Source organism: Cetorhinus maximus, chromosome 4 (assembly GCF_964194155.1).
Source record: "Cetorhinus maximus chromosome 4, sCetMax3.hap1.1, whole genome shotgun sequence".
In the NCBI taxonomy this organism is placed as follows: domain Eukaryota; kingdom Metazoa; phylum Chordata; class Chondrichthyes; order Lamniformes; family Cetorhinidae; genus Cetorhinus; species Cetorhinus maximus.
In genome coordinates this window covers 169,317,652-169,332,381 of record NC_135882.1, presented here as the reverse complement: position 1 = coordinate 169,332,381, position 14,730 = coordinate 169,317,652, and the positions used below count along the sequence as shown (strand labels likewise).

The window sequence follows — 14,730 nt, the reverse complement described above, 5'->3', positions numbered from 1 at the left end:
TTAATTCGCCCAGTCAATATGAGAATAGGAGGGGAATGATCAATTAGAAAGACCGATGACCCAGTTATGCTAATTCCCCAACTGGTAATCAGGAGTTGGGGAGAGCCGTTTGCTGGCGATCGTTCACATTTCTAAAGGGCTAAACATTCTAAAGGCATGTTCTCATTTACGAGATGGCCTACGCCCGCCAGAGCCGATTTTCCGAACGATCCAAGCCACCATAAGTTCAATAATTATTTTGCATCTTTCAGTTTGTTTGGTCATTCATGTTCAGGACTATTCCTTGTCAATGCACAGACAATTGCATCTTCAATTATGGAAAAGTATTTTCTCACACACGCGCGCCACACACACTCACTTAAAGCCTCAATTCTAAAAATGTTGCCATTAATTGTGAATGATTTGAGACAGTTTACAAACATCAGATTAGTTATTTTAGTAAGCTGGCTGGTGAAATTATTCCTGCCCTTTTAGAAACTTTATATGTTTTTTTTTAACCTGCCCTTGTGTTGTAGGGAGCAACTTAAGTAACATATTTATAAAATAACCTACGTTTCATAGAAAGGGGTGCGCGGTATGTAAGTCTATGTATGTTAGCCTGACTGTTAAATACCTTGATGGGGTGGGGGAGGGGAGAAAATTAAAGAGAGCACCTATGTAGCGCCTAGCTAGGTTTGAAGTTTCTATTGAGTTTTTATTTTAACAGATTCGATCGAGTGCCTTTAAAAGTGAACTTGGTATGTCCCAGTTATTAACTGTAGGTGCAGGAGGGAGAAGCTGTCTGGCATTTGGGAATTCTCGCAGGTATAAAAAGGGACCCACAAATCCCACACAGCGGCAGAAGGAATGGGAACTTCACGATCGGGAAGTGTTTACCCAGGATAACCTCAGAGGAGTCGTCGAGGGAAACTGCCGCGATCTCATTGTAACTCTTCAGTGAATCTGCCTCGCAGTTTTACAGCTGTTTTAGGGATTGTATTACATTACAATACTTCCCACAGAAAAAAAAAACTTGACTGAAGTTAAACACTCAGGAGAGCATGTCTTGCAATGTATTCGCCGTCTGGATATTTTTTTTTTGAAACTGAAAGCATTTAATCTTGGATCTGGTAAGAACGGCTCCGCGTTACTTTCTGCTTTAGTCGATGCAACCGCACAGGGAAATCGGTGATAATTCTTCCTTTGTCAAAATTATAGGCATTAATTAATTATTGCACAGCGCATCTAAATATGTCATTAACATTAGTATTAGAAACTGCTACGTTAAGTAAAACGACCTAGTTTGCAATAGAAAGTAAATTTAAACAGCACCGACTGTGATTTCTTGTCAGTGACTGAACCAGATTAAGGTCTGGCGACACAGGACTGGCCACCGGTTCTGTTCTTCACCTCAAACCTCACCAATCTCCAGGGGGGGGGAAAAAAAAACAAACTCTCGCGTCACAATATTATGAAACAATAAACCATCTTTCTGGTAACATTGGATTATATGAAGTATGTTACACCCAATGCAGTCGCCGGCTGTTTAATGGTAGATGGCTTTGGTGAGGCCTCTGAATAAAAATGCTTCTTTTCGTTGTATCGTGCTCCCAGCCACTTAGCCTTTTACCCTTGTGGGATTGCTATGTGCAGTCTGTAGAACCATGCCAGACCCAAATTGTCATGTTTTTGGTTGGGGGGGGGGGGGGGGGGGGGGGTGGGTGGGGAGGGGAGGAGGTGAGTTCAAACAGTGTTTAATGAAGTTTGAAAGTCGCTGGTAGTTGCTTCAGGCGCCCATGAGGTTGGGATTGTGTAGGCAAAGGAGTGAGCGCTGGAGATGCATCTGCTACGTTCTCTGTGTCACAAGGAATAGAGCGGGTGCGATCGCTGGAGGCGTCTGAAGGCGCTGGTGTGCGAGGGATTCACTCGCTGGGAATATTCTTAAACTGTGTTATTTTTAAAAAAAAACTGCAGTCTCGCTCCAATGCTTAGATCTAAAAACCCGCTGACAGTCACACACACACACCTCTCATTAACTTCAGAGCAACCAGAGATTTCTCAGGCTTTGCCGTGAGCAAAGAGAGAGAGAGAGAAAGAAAAAAAAACACAGCTCGTTCCCACTCAATACTCCAGAAATCACGGAGGAAAGGATTGCCTTCAGTCTGTACTTCTGATGGGAGGACATTGAGGTTCATCCGTACAACGGATACCAACCAAAACATGCACATGAGCAGATCCTCTGTGAAACATGTTTTGGAGAAAACAATAGAGAGGAGTGAACGTGTGTATATGTGAGTGTATAGATAGATGTCCGTGTAGGTTATTGTTCAGAAGGTTCTCTTCCAGCTCTTTTTGAAAATGCAGTCGGGCGATGCAAGCCCAATATTTTAGGGTTTATATTAGAATTTAGCGTTTAATCAAAGTAAACAAATCTTCCTTCATTGAACCTACTTTAGTTTCACGTCATAACACAGGCTCATTCCTCAAGAAACAGCCGAATGGCGAATTACTCCGAATACACACACACACTGTGGAAATTAATTTCATTTAAATGACCATTTACGTGTCGGGGGGAAACTCTTGTCAAGATTAAAGTGGGTTTAAAGAGGCCTCTGTAAATACAATCGGATTAGCATTCCATGGAGCTGATTTTATCGCCGTAAAGAAATCAATTGGCAATAGGGTTTTATAAATTGGTTGATAAAGTTACTCGAGCCTCGCAATTGATAAGCATAATCATGGCGAGGAGACGGGCTGGGACAGATAGCAGACCCTCCCCCCCACCTCCCTCCACCTCCCTCCACTCCCCTACCCACCACCCACCCACCCCCCCCAGGAGTCAGGATGACTCTGTAAATGGAAAGTTGACAGCTTGGCTCTTCCAGGTCAATGCAGAGGAATTCAGTCTAAACTCGAAGTGAACTGCTTGTGTTTAGAAGGTGGAGGGGAAGGGGAGGAGGGGAGAGCGTCCAGATCTAAATCACCATCAGACAGAATGTGATTCGAAAAAAAAAGGAGGAAAAATAAACCTCAAGGGCCATCGATTCTGGTGACGACCTGTTACATTCATCTGATAGCGTTTGCCAAAACATTGCAACAATGTCCCTTTGTAAAGGGTGTTGTTCTGACGCCCCTTTGGAGGACGGAGATCTTTCTTCCTACCTGTTAGTCGAGCTGCTAGGAACCGCACGGCCAGAATCCCAAACATTTAAAAAGTAAAATCGGGAGACGGGGGCTCGCGAAGATTCACCGTTTCAGCTTTGAACCCTGAAACCCAGGTCGGCAGAAAAATTTCGCCCTCATTTGAATTAATCTTTAAAATAATTGCTTCAATCGTCACCTGAATTTACGGATTTAAGCGCCGCTCGACGCCGTTAGGTAAAACGCTGTGACAATCCGTAAAAAAAGCTTCAGACCTGAAAGGTTTAATATTTCACAATTCCCACCCCCACTGCGAACGCAGAGAATTACCGGCTCATATTCAATTAGATACTTTTCACCGCTGAATTATGAAAATCTTTTAACATGTATAAAAGATTTCTCAGCTTTCCAAAAGAAACAGAAGTTGGGCTAAAGTTCTCTCTCTCTCCTTGGAGTAAAACAAACATAAGCTTCACTCAGCCTAGAAGTGGGGCTGTTAAGAGCGTGAGGCGCTGGTGAAGTGTTGCTTTCTTTCCCCCCCTCCCCACTTCAATTATCTTGATGAATGAGTTGTTCTTGAATGAAGAGAAATAATCAATTCAGTTCGGAACCCGTCAGGCCGGAGTCCGCCACCTCCCACTGCCCGGGGTCGGGCACTGGCTTCACAATTTCTCACACAGAAGAAAAAACCCGTCAAAAACACGACCGTGTAGGAAAAGAGGAAGGTGTTCCATCAAAGATCCAGCCAAAGAGATCTGTCTGTCTATCTGTGTGTGTGTGTGCTCTCGCCCTGTGAGCAAGGAACCTTTTTTGTTTCGGTGCGTAACCCGTGTCTTCAGAGGACTAATGTTAACAGGGGGGGAAAAGGTGCCTGTTTGACAAGTGATCCACCCAAGATGCTGGTCGACAAAGGATCTTTTATTTGGCCTCCCTGCGTTTGGGGAAATGTCCGATTTTATTTGTGTTTCCGAGCGTGTTTATGGACTGTTCGGAGCAGCTCGTAAAGTTAAAGTGGCAAGGCCTCAGATCTCATCACCATGGAGGGAGGGCAGCCTGTGTACAGGGCTAAGTAGTACAGGAGGCTAGCTCACTCACACACACACACACACACACAAAAACAATAATTGGTTGCCCATCTTGCAAGTGCGTTACACTTTTTTTCCACCCACCCCCCTCCTCTCCCCTTCCCTTTAATTGCAGCAGCCAATACATTTGCAGCAACATGCCACGGATGCTGGGAATCCGGAATGAAGACAGAAATTGCTGCAAAGGCTCGACAGGCCCGGCAGCATCTGTGGAGAGAGAAACGGGGGTTATTATAGTGGAAGGGCTGCTTGCTTTGAAGCACATCTCAAAAGCCCCGCGCTAACATTATGAATGCGCCACCCTCAAACGCTATTCGACATACATTCGGGAAGAGGGGAGGAGGGGTTTTGGTTTTTCCCCTTCAAATTAGTTTCAGGCATGAAGCACATTTGGGGCACAGAAGCGGGCGATAACAAGCTCACACGTCATAATATTATGAAACAATAAATCACCTTCTCTGGTCAATTTTTGGGGGATTTGTGGAGTATGTTACACCTAATTCAGTCACGGGCTGTTTCAGGTCAGATGGGGCTTTGGATCACGTTTTATGCTGTGCATTTCTCTGAGGCGGAACAGGTTTGACCCAAGTCAAATTATAAAGTTGGATTGAAAATAATTAACGATAGAAAATCTCGGCGATTCCACGAGATTCTGTCCTGCCGCTATTCAAACATTTTATTAATCGGTTTAAATTCTTTTCAAGACTGAATTTTCACTGTCAGGAACGGTCCTGAGGCTTGACTCACGTTCAACGTTGACATTTTCTCTTTCTCTCTGTTCTTTCCAGACCTTGGAGGAGGAATTGTCCACTAGCTGCCAGGACCTCCTAGCGTTGCCCATTCGACAGAGATGGGAAGCAAGACTTTGCCCGCTCCAATCCCCGTACACCCACCCCTACAGCTGACAAATTATTCCTTCCTCCGGGCCGTGAACACTTTCCCATCCGCCGTGGACCACCTGCAGGGTTTGTACGGACTGAGCACAGTTCAGACCATGCACATGAACCAGTGGACACTGGGTTACCCTCACCTGCACGGGATCGCCAGGTCTACGTTCACCGAGATGGCTGCCGCCCAAGGCTTCGTGGACGGCAGGTTCCCGTTCCCGGCGCTGCCCTTCGGCACTCACGTCTTCCACCCGAAGCAAGGGACGGTCGCCCACGTTCTGCCCTCCCTCCAGAAGGACAGGCCCCGCTTTGACTTTGCCAACCTGGCCCTGGCGGCCACCCAAGAGGACCCGCCAAAGCCTGGAGACTTTCCCAAGCTCAGCGCCGGCGTGGGAGGCTCACACGGGGAGATGGGTAAACTCGCCCTGGACAGAAAGCCTTCCAGGGGAAGGCTGCCCTCCAAGACCAAAAAGGAGTTCATCTGCAAATTCTGTGGCAGACATTTTACTAAATCCTACAACCTCCTCATACACGAGAGGACCCACACAGACGAGAGACCCTACACGTGTGACATCTGTCACAAGGCGTTCAGAAGACAGGATCACCTGAGAGATCACAGGTTGGTACCCAAGCGGACGAACTAAAAACCATACACACACACACACACTGTCCTGTGAATAATATAATCAATTTAACCCTCATTAAGTCATTTCCTGGTGTCTCCTTGTGTTTCTCACACGCTGGTGTTATATAATTTCGTATGTGGCACGAACAAGGCAGGTTTATATCAGGTTTCAGTGTATGGGAGTTCTTTGGGGAGTTATGCAGTATATTTCTCACCAATGGGGTCTTTTTTTTTAAAACAAAAAGAGCAACAAGGTTTTATAATTTATTCGTCCCATTATTTACTGCCCTCGCCGTTAAAATAAATAAATCAGCGTGAGATGTAAACTCCCACCGCCAGGTCACAGGGAGAAATAAGTGAAATGTTGGCCGAATTCGATAAACTGGTCACAAATCCACGTCCAAAGGCAAGTCGTCTGCTCTGTGTGTGTGTGATTGTTACAGCCCCCCACCAGTTCCCAGAGTCATTTCTGCACATGGCCGTGAAGCTGTGCTGTGGGGCAAGGGTGTGAGATTAGACAGAGTTAATCTCGGCAAAAGAGGTGAACCCTTGTTCTGTGCTCTGGTGACCTGTGGGGCTGTGTCTCCCCCCCCCACCCCCACCCCCCACCAAGCAACAAGTCATCTGGGCTGCTGAAGGCTGTCGGCGTGGCGCCTCTCCGACTGAAGGGGGCGCTCCATCAGCGCCTTGCGATCGCCTCTCCCCTCCGGAGAGCGGTCAGGACAGGGAACTGCCGGAAACCAGTGAATCATTAACCATCGGCAAATTCACAAAACAAAAAAAATAACACGCAGCGAATTGTGATCGACGCGTACATTAACAGGCCCTTGGCGCATGTTTGCGGACGCATTTACTGAGAATTGCCACTGCGTTGATTTGCAGATATATTCATTCCAAAGAAAAACCCTTCAAGTGTCAGGAGTGTGGCAAAGGATTCTGTCAGTCAAGGACCTTAGCCGTTCACAAAACGCTACACATGCAGGTAAGGTCAACAAGCAAGGCTCCTTATAATTTCAGCTCCATTTAGAGTAAAGTGTCATTATGTGACCAGTCCTGTGGTGGGGGTGTGGTGGATTGTTTTTGGAGAGGGGGGGAGGAGGGGTCTAGGGAGTTTTGTACCAGCCTCAACTAATTTATAACGAAAAGTTGATCCATATTTGGGAATCGCATTAAGTCTGTCACCCAATGTCTTGCGAGCCGAGGCCTAACTTTGCTCGGCCCCTTTAATAGCGACCTTCTAATTAACAGTAGGCAATATAATTATCACTGACTTTTAAAATGACAAGTAAAAGTATGTATTCGGTGCACGGTTGTTCCACGGTTTCTGGTCAGTGACTGTAAGACAGGAGGAGATCACAGTGGGGGTTTCTTTTTCATTTTAAAAAGAAAGGAATTAATCCTTTGCTTGCTTCAAATCTGAACAGGAATCTCCTCACAAATGTCCCACATGCGGAAGAACCTTTAATCAAAGAAGTAATCTGAAAACTCACCTTCTTACCCATACAGACATCAAGCCCTACAATTGCGAACAGTGTGGCAAAGTTTTCCGACGTAACTGCGACCTGCGGCGGCACAGCCTAACTCACACTCCCCGGGCGGAATATTGAGCGAAACCGACAGCGAAGCCACTCCGCGTTACTTGAATTTGCTGTGAATACTTGTGTAAAATAAATAAATAAATAAATAAATAAATAACCCAAAAAAAATACAGACAATAGCCACATTCAAGTAATTCAATTGTTTTATACATTCTCCTGTCCAAATCAGAGCTGTCATGTACATAAAATGTTTTTATACTGCTCGATTTCGGATCACCAAATGGGAGAAATTGGAAGCATGTGGATAATGATAATAAAAATGCTTTTTATCATTTCATCTTTCGTACTTTGTTTTCCAATTAGGTTTAATGGACACCGACAATTTTTTAAAAAAAAACACAGCGCCTACTCGGAAAGGTTAATACATTATATAACAAAAGAGCGAAATTTTAAGGGACAATATTTCTGTCAGTGTTTTCCATCAAGACATTCTTTAGGGCGCTGAGCAGTTTATACAGATTTATTTTCTACTGGGTTCCTCGCCACATGTTAATGGATTTCATCTCTTGTCTTAGGCTGTGAGTGAATTTTATTGGGGTCGGGGCGTATTCTTCTCGTTGCGAAAGATGCCGAACCCTGGATCAGTCGCAACATCTTTTGAGGGGATTGTTACAGGACTGCTTGCCTGGGTGACAAATTCTCACCCAGTTATCACCCACCGAAAAACAACACCCAGGCCATTCTAATAACCGCCCACCTTATTGGGTTTTAAATGCCCGCTCGGACAGTCTGCGAGGTACTGAACGTGAAAGACCGCGGAATGGAAATTTATATTTAGCCTCCCCACCATTGTGTTCCTCCCCAAATCCTCAAGGGCTTGATAAATTTTGTGGGGAGATTGCCACTTTCTCTTCCAGTCCATCCTCTGTACTTACTGGAAGCCCAGGTTAATGAAAGGAGCTTTTTTTTTTAATTTAAAAAAAACTTGTTCTTTAATACGGGCGGAAGATCATTGGCAAATTACAAACGCGCGACACACCTAGACAAACAGTTTCTAATTTCACTGCGTACGCCCCAAGGAAAACAATGCCCGTGACATCCTCTTTCCACCGCCAAATTTACACTGATTATTGGTCAGCTACTGCTGGTTCCCCAATTTTATGAATAATCTTCATTAGGAGTGCCAAGTGACGCCCATTTTTGCTGTCATTTTAACAAGTTGGGCTTTTAGACGTATTTCAGTCGCCAGAGCACATGGAGCCCCAACCCAACATAGAATGGTAGGGGGGGTGGGGGGGGGGATAGCTCTGCCGATTTGATACTTCAATCCACTGCAGAAATCGTTTGCTCCATTATTCGCGCGAATAAATGTTTGCTTTGGATGAAATCGCGAAGATAAAATTAAAACAGAGAACAAAAGACAAATGCACGCTAGCTGAAAGTCTTTTTAGCTGTATACATTGTATACAACTGTATACATGTATAATATATATATTTTTGCAATAGAACTCAATATAGAGACGCCTATGGTGGTGATTTCACTCCAGACAAGCGCCCTCTTCCCATTGACATGACCTCTTCACTCATATCCCGCCCCCCTCTATAATCCCTTTATTATTTTCACCATCCACGTATGTGTCTTTACATTTAATTCTCTTGGCGACATCGGACATATTATTTGATATTTATATTCACATTTTTTCCCCTACAATTCACGCCACGGCTGCAATTGTTGCCAGCAATTACAGTAAGGGCGGTTGCAAATGCAAAGGGTTGAATGGCAAAACGACTTTCCCCAAGGAATAACCTCTTGCAACGACTATGATATAAATATGTTCGGCTTTGGTGATTTGATACCATAATTGGTTTGAAGACTAAAAGATTGAGTATAGCAGAGGCGTTCTTCATACTTCAGAGCGTTCGGGTCCTCTATAAATCATTTTATTTCGTGGAACCAAAACAACGGTGCAAGTTGTTTAAATTAGAGAGTCTACAATATTTTTTAAATGCTGCAATTTCGTTAACCATTTGATGACTGATGTTCCCCCAATTAAAACATTCACTGCATTCTACCTATCGGGGAGTTACATATGGAACAGATGTAGGTTTTTGTTTACATCTTTCACCCGTTTTTCAGGGTTTTTTTTTAAACCTTATTTAAGTTTACAGCTGGCCAAGGTTGGGAGGCGTCGATAAGAGTGAAGCGCCGGGGGTTGGGGGCAGTGTAAAGACAAAAAGACACATACTTCAAAATGTGTTGATAAGAAAGTGAAGTTTATAGAGCCAACGAAGAGCTGGCCATTCACATTGAACCGTGTTCTGAACCTATCCTTGGGCGGGCTGTTTGGAAAGGCCCGAGCAGGGTGCTGGGCTCCTTCTCCCCTTCATACTATCCTCAAAAACAATGGAAAAGTACCGGGGTGAGGGCGGGATCGGGCAGTGGGGAGGTTGTACTCATGGCTTCTGCGTGGCCAAATACTCTTTGCCATCTCCACCGTGGAAAATTGGACTGAGTGGCAGCCAATGCCAGCCGCCTTTTAGGCTGGATAAACAGCGTACAAATCCAGCTGATTGGATTAATTTAATCGTTTTCCAGCGATATTTGAATTATGGTCGCTTTTGACTAATGCTCTGCTGTAATTACATCAACAGGCAAACATAATTTACTTCATTCGTATCCAATCATTCATGAGTTCTTAATCTAACCCCTTGAATTAAATCAGATGTATTTACCACATACTGTAACTGCCGAAGTACCATGCCTGTAATCTTTGTCTTTTGATGATCTCCACTGCTTTTAAGGGCATGTTGTGCACTTTCAACGTATGGATGGTAAAACCCAAGTATGTGTCTATATTTACATGATTTAAACATTTGAATATTTGAACTAGAAATGCTGCCTTTAAACATTTAGATATACAATATGAAGAAAAGGGCTCCACAATTAAAGGGCGTGTATATCTTTTTGAAATTACCGCAATACTGCCAGGTTTTTTTAAATAATGTCATTGTATTCCGTAATTTATTTGTTAAACACACGTTATTTGTCCTTAGTGAATTGTCTTGAAATTTTGGATGGTAGTAATTCTGACCACCCTCCTTAAATCTTTCTAGGGCTCTATCATCATCACCCCCCACCCCTAGCCCCACTGACCCCACTTCGTTCATGGGATGTGGGCGTCGCTGGCTAAGACAATATTTATTGCCCATCCATAATTGCCCTTGCGGAGGTGATGGTGAGCTGCCTTCTTGAACCGTTAATTCCATGTGGTGTAGGTACACCCACAGAGTATTGGAATTTACGTGAAAATTTGGAGGAAACACCATTTGTAGTTTGGGTTTATCCAAATTTTACAAAAAAAAAGGGGGGTGAGTTTCACAGGAACTCTGCGTGTATTAACTAATGAGTACATATCCACACACACATATAGGTAACGCATGCCTGTGTAGACACACACAAATGTACACACATAAGTACTAAGAGAAAACATAGCGACACAACGAGTTTTGCAGAAACATACCAATTTAAGCGGCTAGAGGAAATTCATGTTTGAAGCTGTTACCATGCCCTGAATTACATCTAGCTGTTGTTTTAGGGTATTGTTTGCTGAGGTTAAATAGTTAAATGCAGGACATTACACAGTTATGAAACGTTACATGAACTGCGTGTGTCGTCCCGGGGCTGGTTGGCCAGCTATCTGTCACAGATTTGCAACAGTTAAATTTTGACTTTCTATATGTCGAGTGCCAAGATACAAACACCAGCATTGCTACACATATTCAGATGACTGTTAAGAGAAAAAAAAAACCCCAGTTCTCCAGGTTTCCGCTCGTATATATTATATGTATCTTAATTCGTTCTCCGGCCAAAGGTCAAAAGGAAATAAATGGTGCAGTTTCAATGAATTGTCTAAATGAATTATTTACTTACATTCCAAATACGCAGATCCTCCCTTTTCACTTACCATTTCATGCAAAATATGGACAGAAAACTTTCTCTGTAAACTCTATACCGTTCGTATTGTTGCAGTTTAATAAGGAAATTCGTCTAGAATATAAATTTCAATCATAAATAATAACCTGGAATATATTGAGAAAAATATACCTTCAGTAAATGGGATACTGTAAAATCTTGTTTGAATAAGTAAAGGGTGTTCTAATAAACACATAGTCTGAATTAAGAAGTAAGTGGCAAGATTGGAAATGAATCTATTACCTACTGGAAAACACCAACAGCTTTGGTTTAACTGCATGTCTCAATCATTAATCAACCACCCCTGGACAAGTAAGTGTACTCAATCTAGAGGGCCATACACGTATAGCTTTCAATATTTCATTTGTTTATTTAATAAGAAGATTTCTAAAACAGTCTGAGCGAATTCCTGGAGGAAAAAAAGAGCAGGTTCATATTTCTGAAATATTTATGACATTGCCTTTTGTTGAAGAGGTTCTGGCGGCTGCGTCCCCAGGCAGTAATTATATACCTTGTTATAAATGCGACCATTCTCACTGAATAGACACCGGAACAACAATGTCAAGGAGTTGTCACAAGGACACTCAGGGATTGTCGTATGAAGGCGCTGAAGTTAAGGAGCAGAACAGTTTACACTTGAGACGCCACATAGACATTGATATAAGACACCAGAAATGGATCTGCTGCTTCAGTTCTGTCTCAAAAGCGGAGGATCCTTTAAAACCTTGGCGTTTCTCACTAGGACTCCAGAATGTTACGTCTCAAAGCTGCAACAAATCTTCAGTAGATTTATACTCCACAGCTTGCGTATTTTATACAGGCGGCAAGTCTTGTATGTGTGACGTTTGTAATTTGAAGTCAAGTTAATGAACGTGCCATGTTAGCAGGCAATGTGACAAACTCACTTCACAAGGGAGCCGGACTAGATATCAGAGCATATGCAACAGGGAATTGTGGTTTTACAGAGGAATGCACAACGGGACGAAGGGGAGCGGAAAACGCCGCTGTGGTCCATATGCTCGGTCCCAATGTTAATCTGAGGAATGGGGGATTACACAGCTAAACTATCGTACTCCATTTAAGACATGAACAGAACCTTGTCCGGATCGAAGCGTATTTAGAATCAGTGTTTTCTTAAATTAAAAATGCTGAGGTAGTGAGGTCAAATTGTTGTGATGTAAAAATAAGATGACTGTCCCGACTGGATTCCTTTCTCATGTGATCGGTAAATAAGTACATGGGTTAAACTGCCCACTTTCCGCCTTCCCTTTCGGTTTAGATTTTGCCTGGACTCAATCTGTAACAAAACTGTAAATCTGCTCATGAAGAATGACCTTTCAGATTTCCCTAGGTAGAATGCGTTAGAGAAAATGTTCTCTCTGGTTCTCTGCTTTTTCAGCTACATTCTTGACCCTTCCGTAAGCATTAGTTAGGAGGCGATTCACTTTTTACCTTATGACATTTCCCTTGAGGAGAACCCCATGGTTATGCAGTCCAACAGCATTCAAACACCAACACGTCAACCAACACTTTAAAAGGACATTTTCTTGGACAGTGAAACGCATTACAGTCTAAACAAGTGCAATCGGGCTTTAGCATACCCAACAGGCAAGTTCCAACCTCTCGTACATCAAGCTATGTCATTCAAGTTGAAATGATTTCAAGGTAACCTCGTCGCCCGGATTCTGCAGGGGGCAAGATGTCCTCCGTGACCTGTGTGTACTTTAAAAACAAAACTATTTCATGGGACGTGGGCTTCGTTGGCAAGGCCAGCATTTGTTGCTCCTGAGCTGGGTGGCTTGCTAGGCCATTTCCACATTGCTGTGGGTCTGGAATCACATGCAGGCCAGACCAGGTAAGGACGGCAGATTTCATTCCCTGAAGGACATTAATAACGACAATTGTTGATAACTTAATGGCGATCATTACTGGTGATAATAGCTTTCAATTCCAGATTATTAATTCCATATCAATTGAATTTAAATTCCACCAGCTACCATGACAGCATTAGTCTAGGCCTCTGGATTACAAGTCCAATTACATTACAATTACATTACCACTACATCACCGTCTCCCCCAGTACTAAATCATAAATGTTTTCTTTATCACTGGGGTTACTGTTTCGTTAGAAACAGTGCAAACAATAACTCTTACCCTCTCCCATTTCATGCTTGGAGACTAACCCTGGAGTGTAGTGTGTTTCCAAGGTGGTGATTGTTAATGGGAAATGACTACGTGTGGGTTGTAAATATAATCTCTATGCTATAGATCTAGATTAAAATCTAATCACAATGGACTAATAATTTCTCTGTCTGTACAGAAACAATCCCAATTGGCTTGATAATTTTGATGACTTTTTAAAATCCCAATTTCCGATTTCGAGTTTACGAATGCCGAATAGAGGAATTTTTCAAGGCGATGTTTAAATAAAGAGACCAGAGGGGTTCTTACTCTAATTGTATTAAAGCCAACTCGTGAAATAGAAATGTTTACGAAATTCGGGTGAGTTGATTGAAGACATTTAAACAATTAATTGCACCAGTAAAGCATAAGCCTCGATGGACTTATTGACGGTAACTCCAGAATTTCCAAATATGATTCATCCGGCATTGTTTGATAGATTGTCCCCATTGTCAGCATTCCTCTTTGTAGAAACTTAAAAATAAATCAGAAAGAAATTCCAAATTTAAGCTCCTGTGTTCTTCCAATCTTTCATCTTCACCGTCTATTTCATTCTTATTGCTATTGCCTTTACTTAGTCAAGATAAAGGAAAATCTTCCGTTCAATCACACATCCGATCAAAGCAAATGATCACGTTCCTATATTACAATTTAACTATGAAATCCTGACCTAATAATGAGACATCTTGGTAATCAGGTCTTATATATCATCATCTAACTGTGTTACCGTTACCACTCAGTATGAACCTACAAACACAACACGGCATTGAATTGAGTCCCACTAATTCGTATCGTCTCAGGGGGGTTCATTATCATTTTGAATAGGGACTAGTTGCAAATATAAAAAAATATATAAATGTGTATTTCCTGTCTAGTCTGGTTAAAAAAGAGAGGAACGTATAGTTAGTTTTGAAACCATTTTCGTGCCCTGCTTTTAAGTATTTCACCAAATCCTCGCATTTTTATACATGTGCCCGCAGAGAGTGAGAAACCCATTGACAACACCATTCGGCCACAGTTCTCGCTCCCACCCGTTTTGAGACGAATTCGCCCAATGGCTAAAACACGGGACTGGAAAAGGGGAAGCTCGCCTAAAAGGCAGCCCAACAATAAAGACAGAAGGAGAATCGAGAAGACTTACACGCAGTCGCTTTTAATCCAAGCCCTGCGATAACAGTATTATCCAGAAATTGATAATAGAGCGTAAAATTGGTACTTCCTGTAGAGCATTTCTTTATTTAAAAAAAAAATTACAGCGTTTATGGAAATGCACCATTTCAGTTTTTACTGAGATGAATTAACGATGGCATGAATCTTAACG

General features: G+C 42.8%; 1 protein-coding gene across 2 annotated transcripts; it reads left to right on the top strand.

The window, feature by feature from the left end:
* Nucleotides 1-706: 706 nt before the first annotated feature.
* osr2 (odd-skipped related transciption factor 2) lies at nt 707-7,590 on the top strand. Of its 2 annotated transcripts, none has more exons than XM_078539744.1 (4): nt 707-1,109; nt 4,994-5,711; nt 6,600-6,699; nt 7,224-7,590. In XM_078539744.1, exons 2-4 carry the CDS (start codon nt 5,056-5,058, stop codon nt 7,296-7,298), a joined length of 831 nt encoding a protein of 276 aa, XP_078395870.1. In that variant the 5' UTR covers nt 707-1,109; nt 4,994-5,055; the 3' UTR covers nt 7,299-7,590. The 2 variants fall into 2 exon arrangements, with proteins under 2 accessions (XP_078395870.1, XP_078395869.1); XM_078539743.1 differs by having other exon boundaries at nt 709-1,109; nt 7,142-7,590.
* The last annotated feature ends 7,140 nt before the right edge of the window (nt 7,591-14,730 follow it).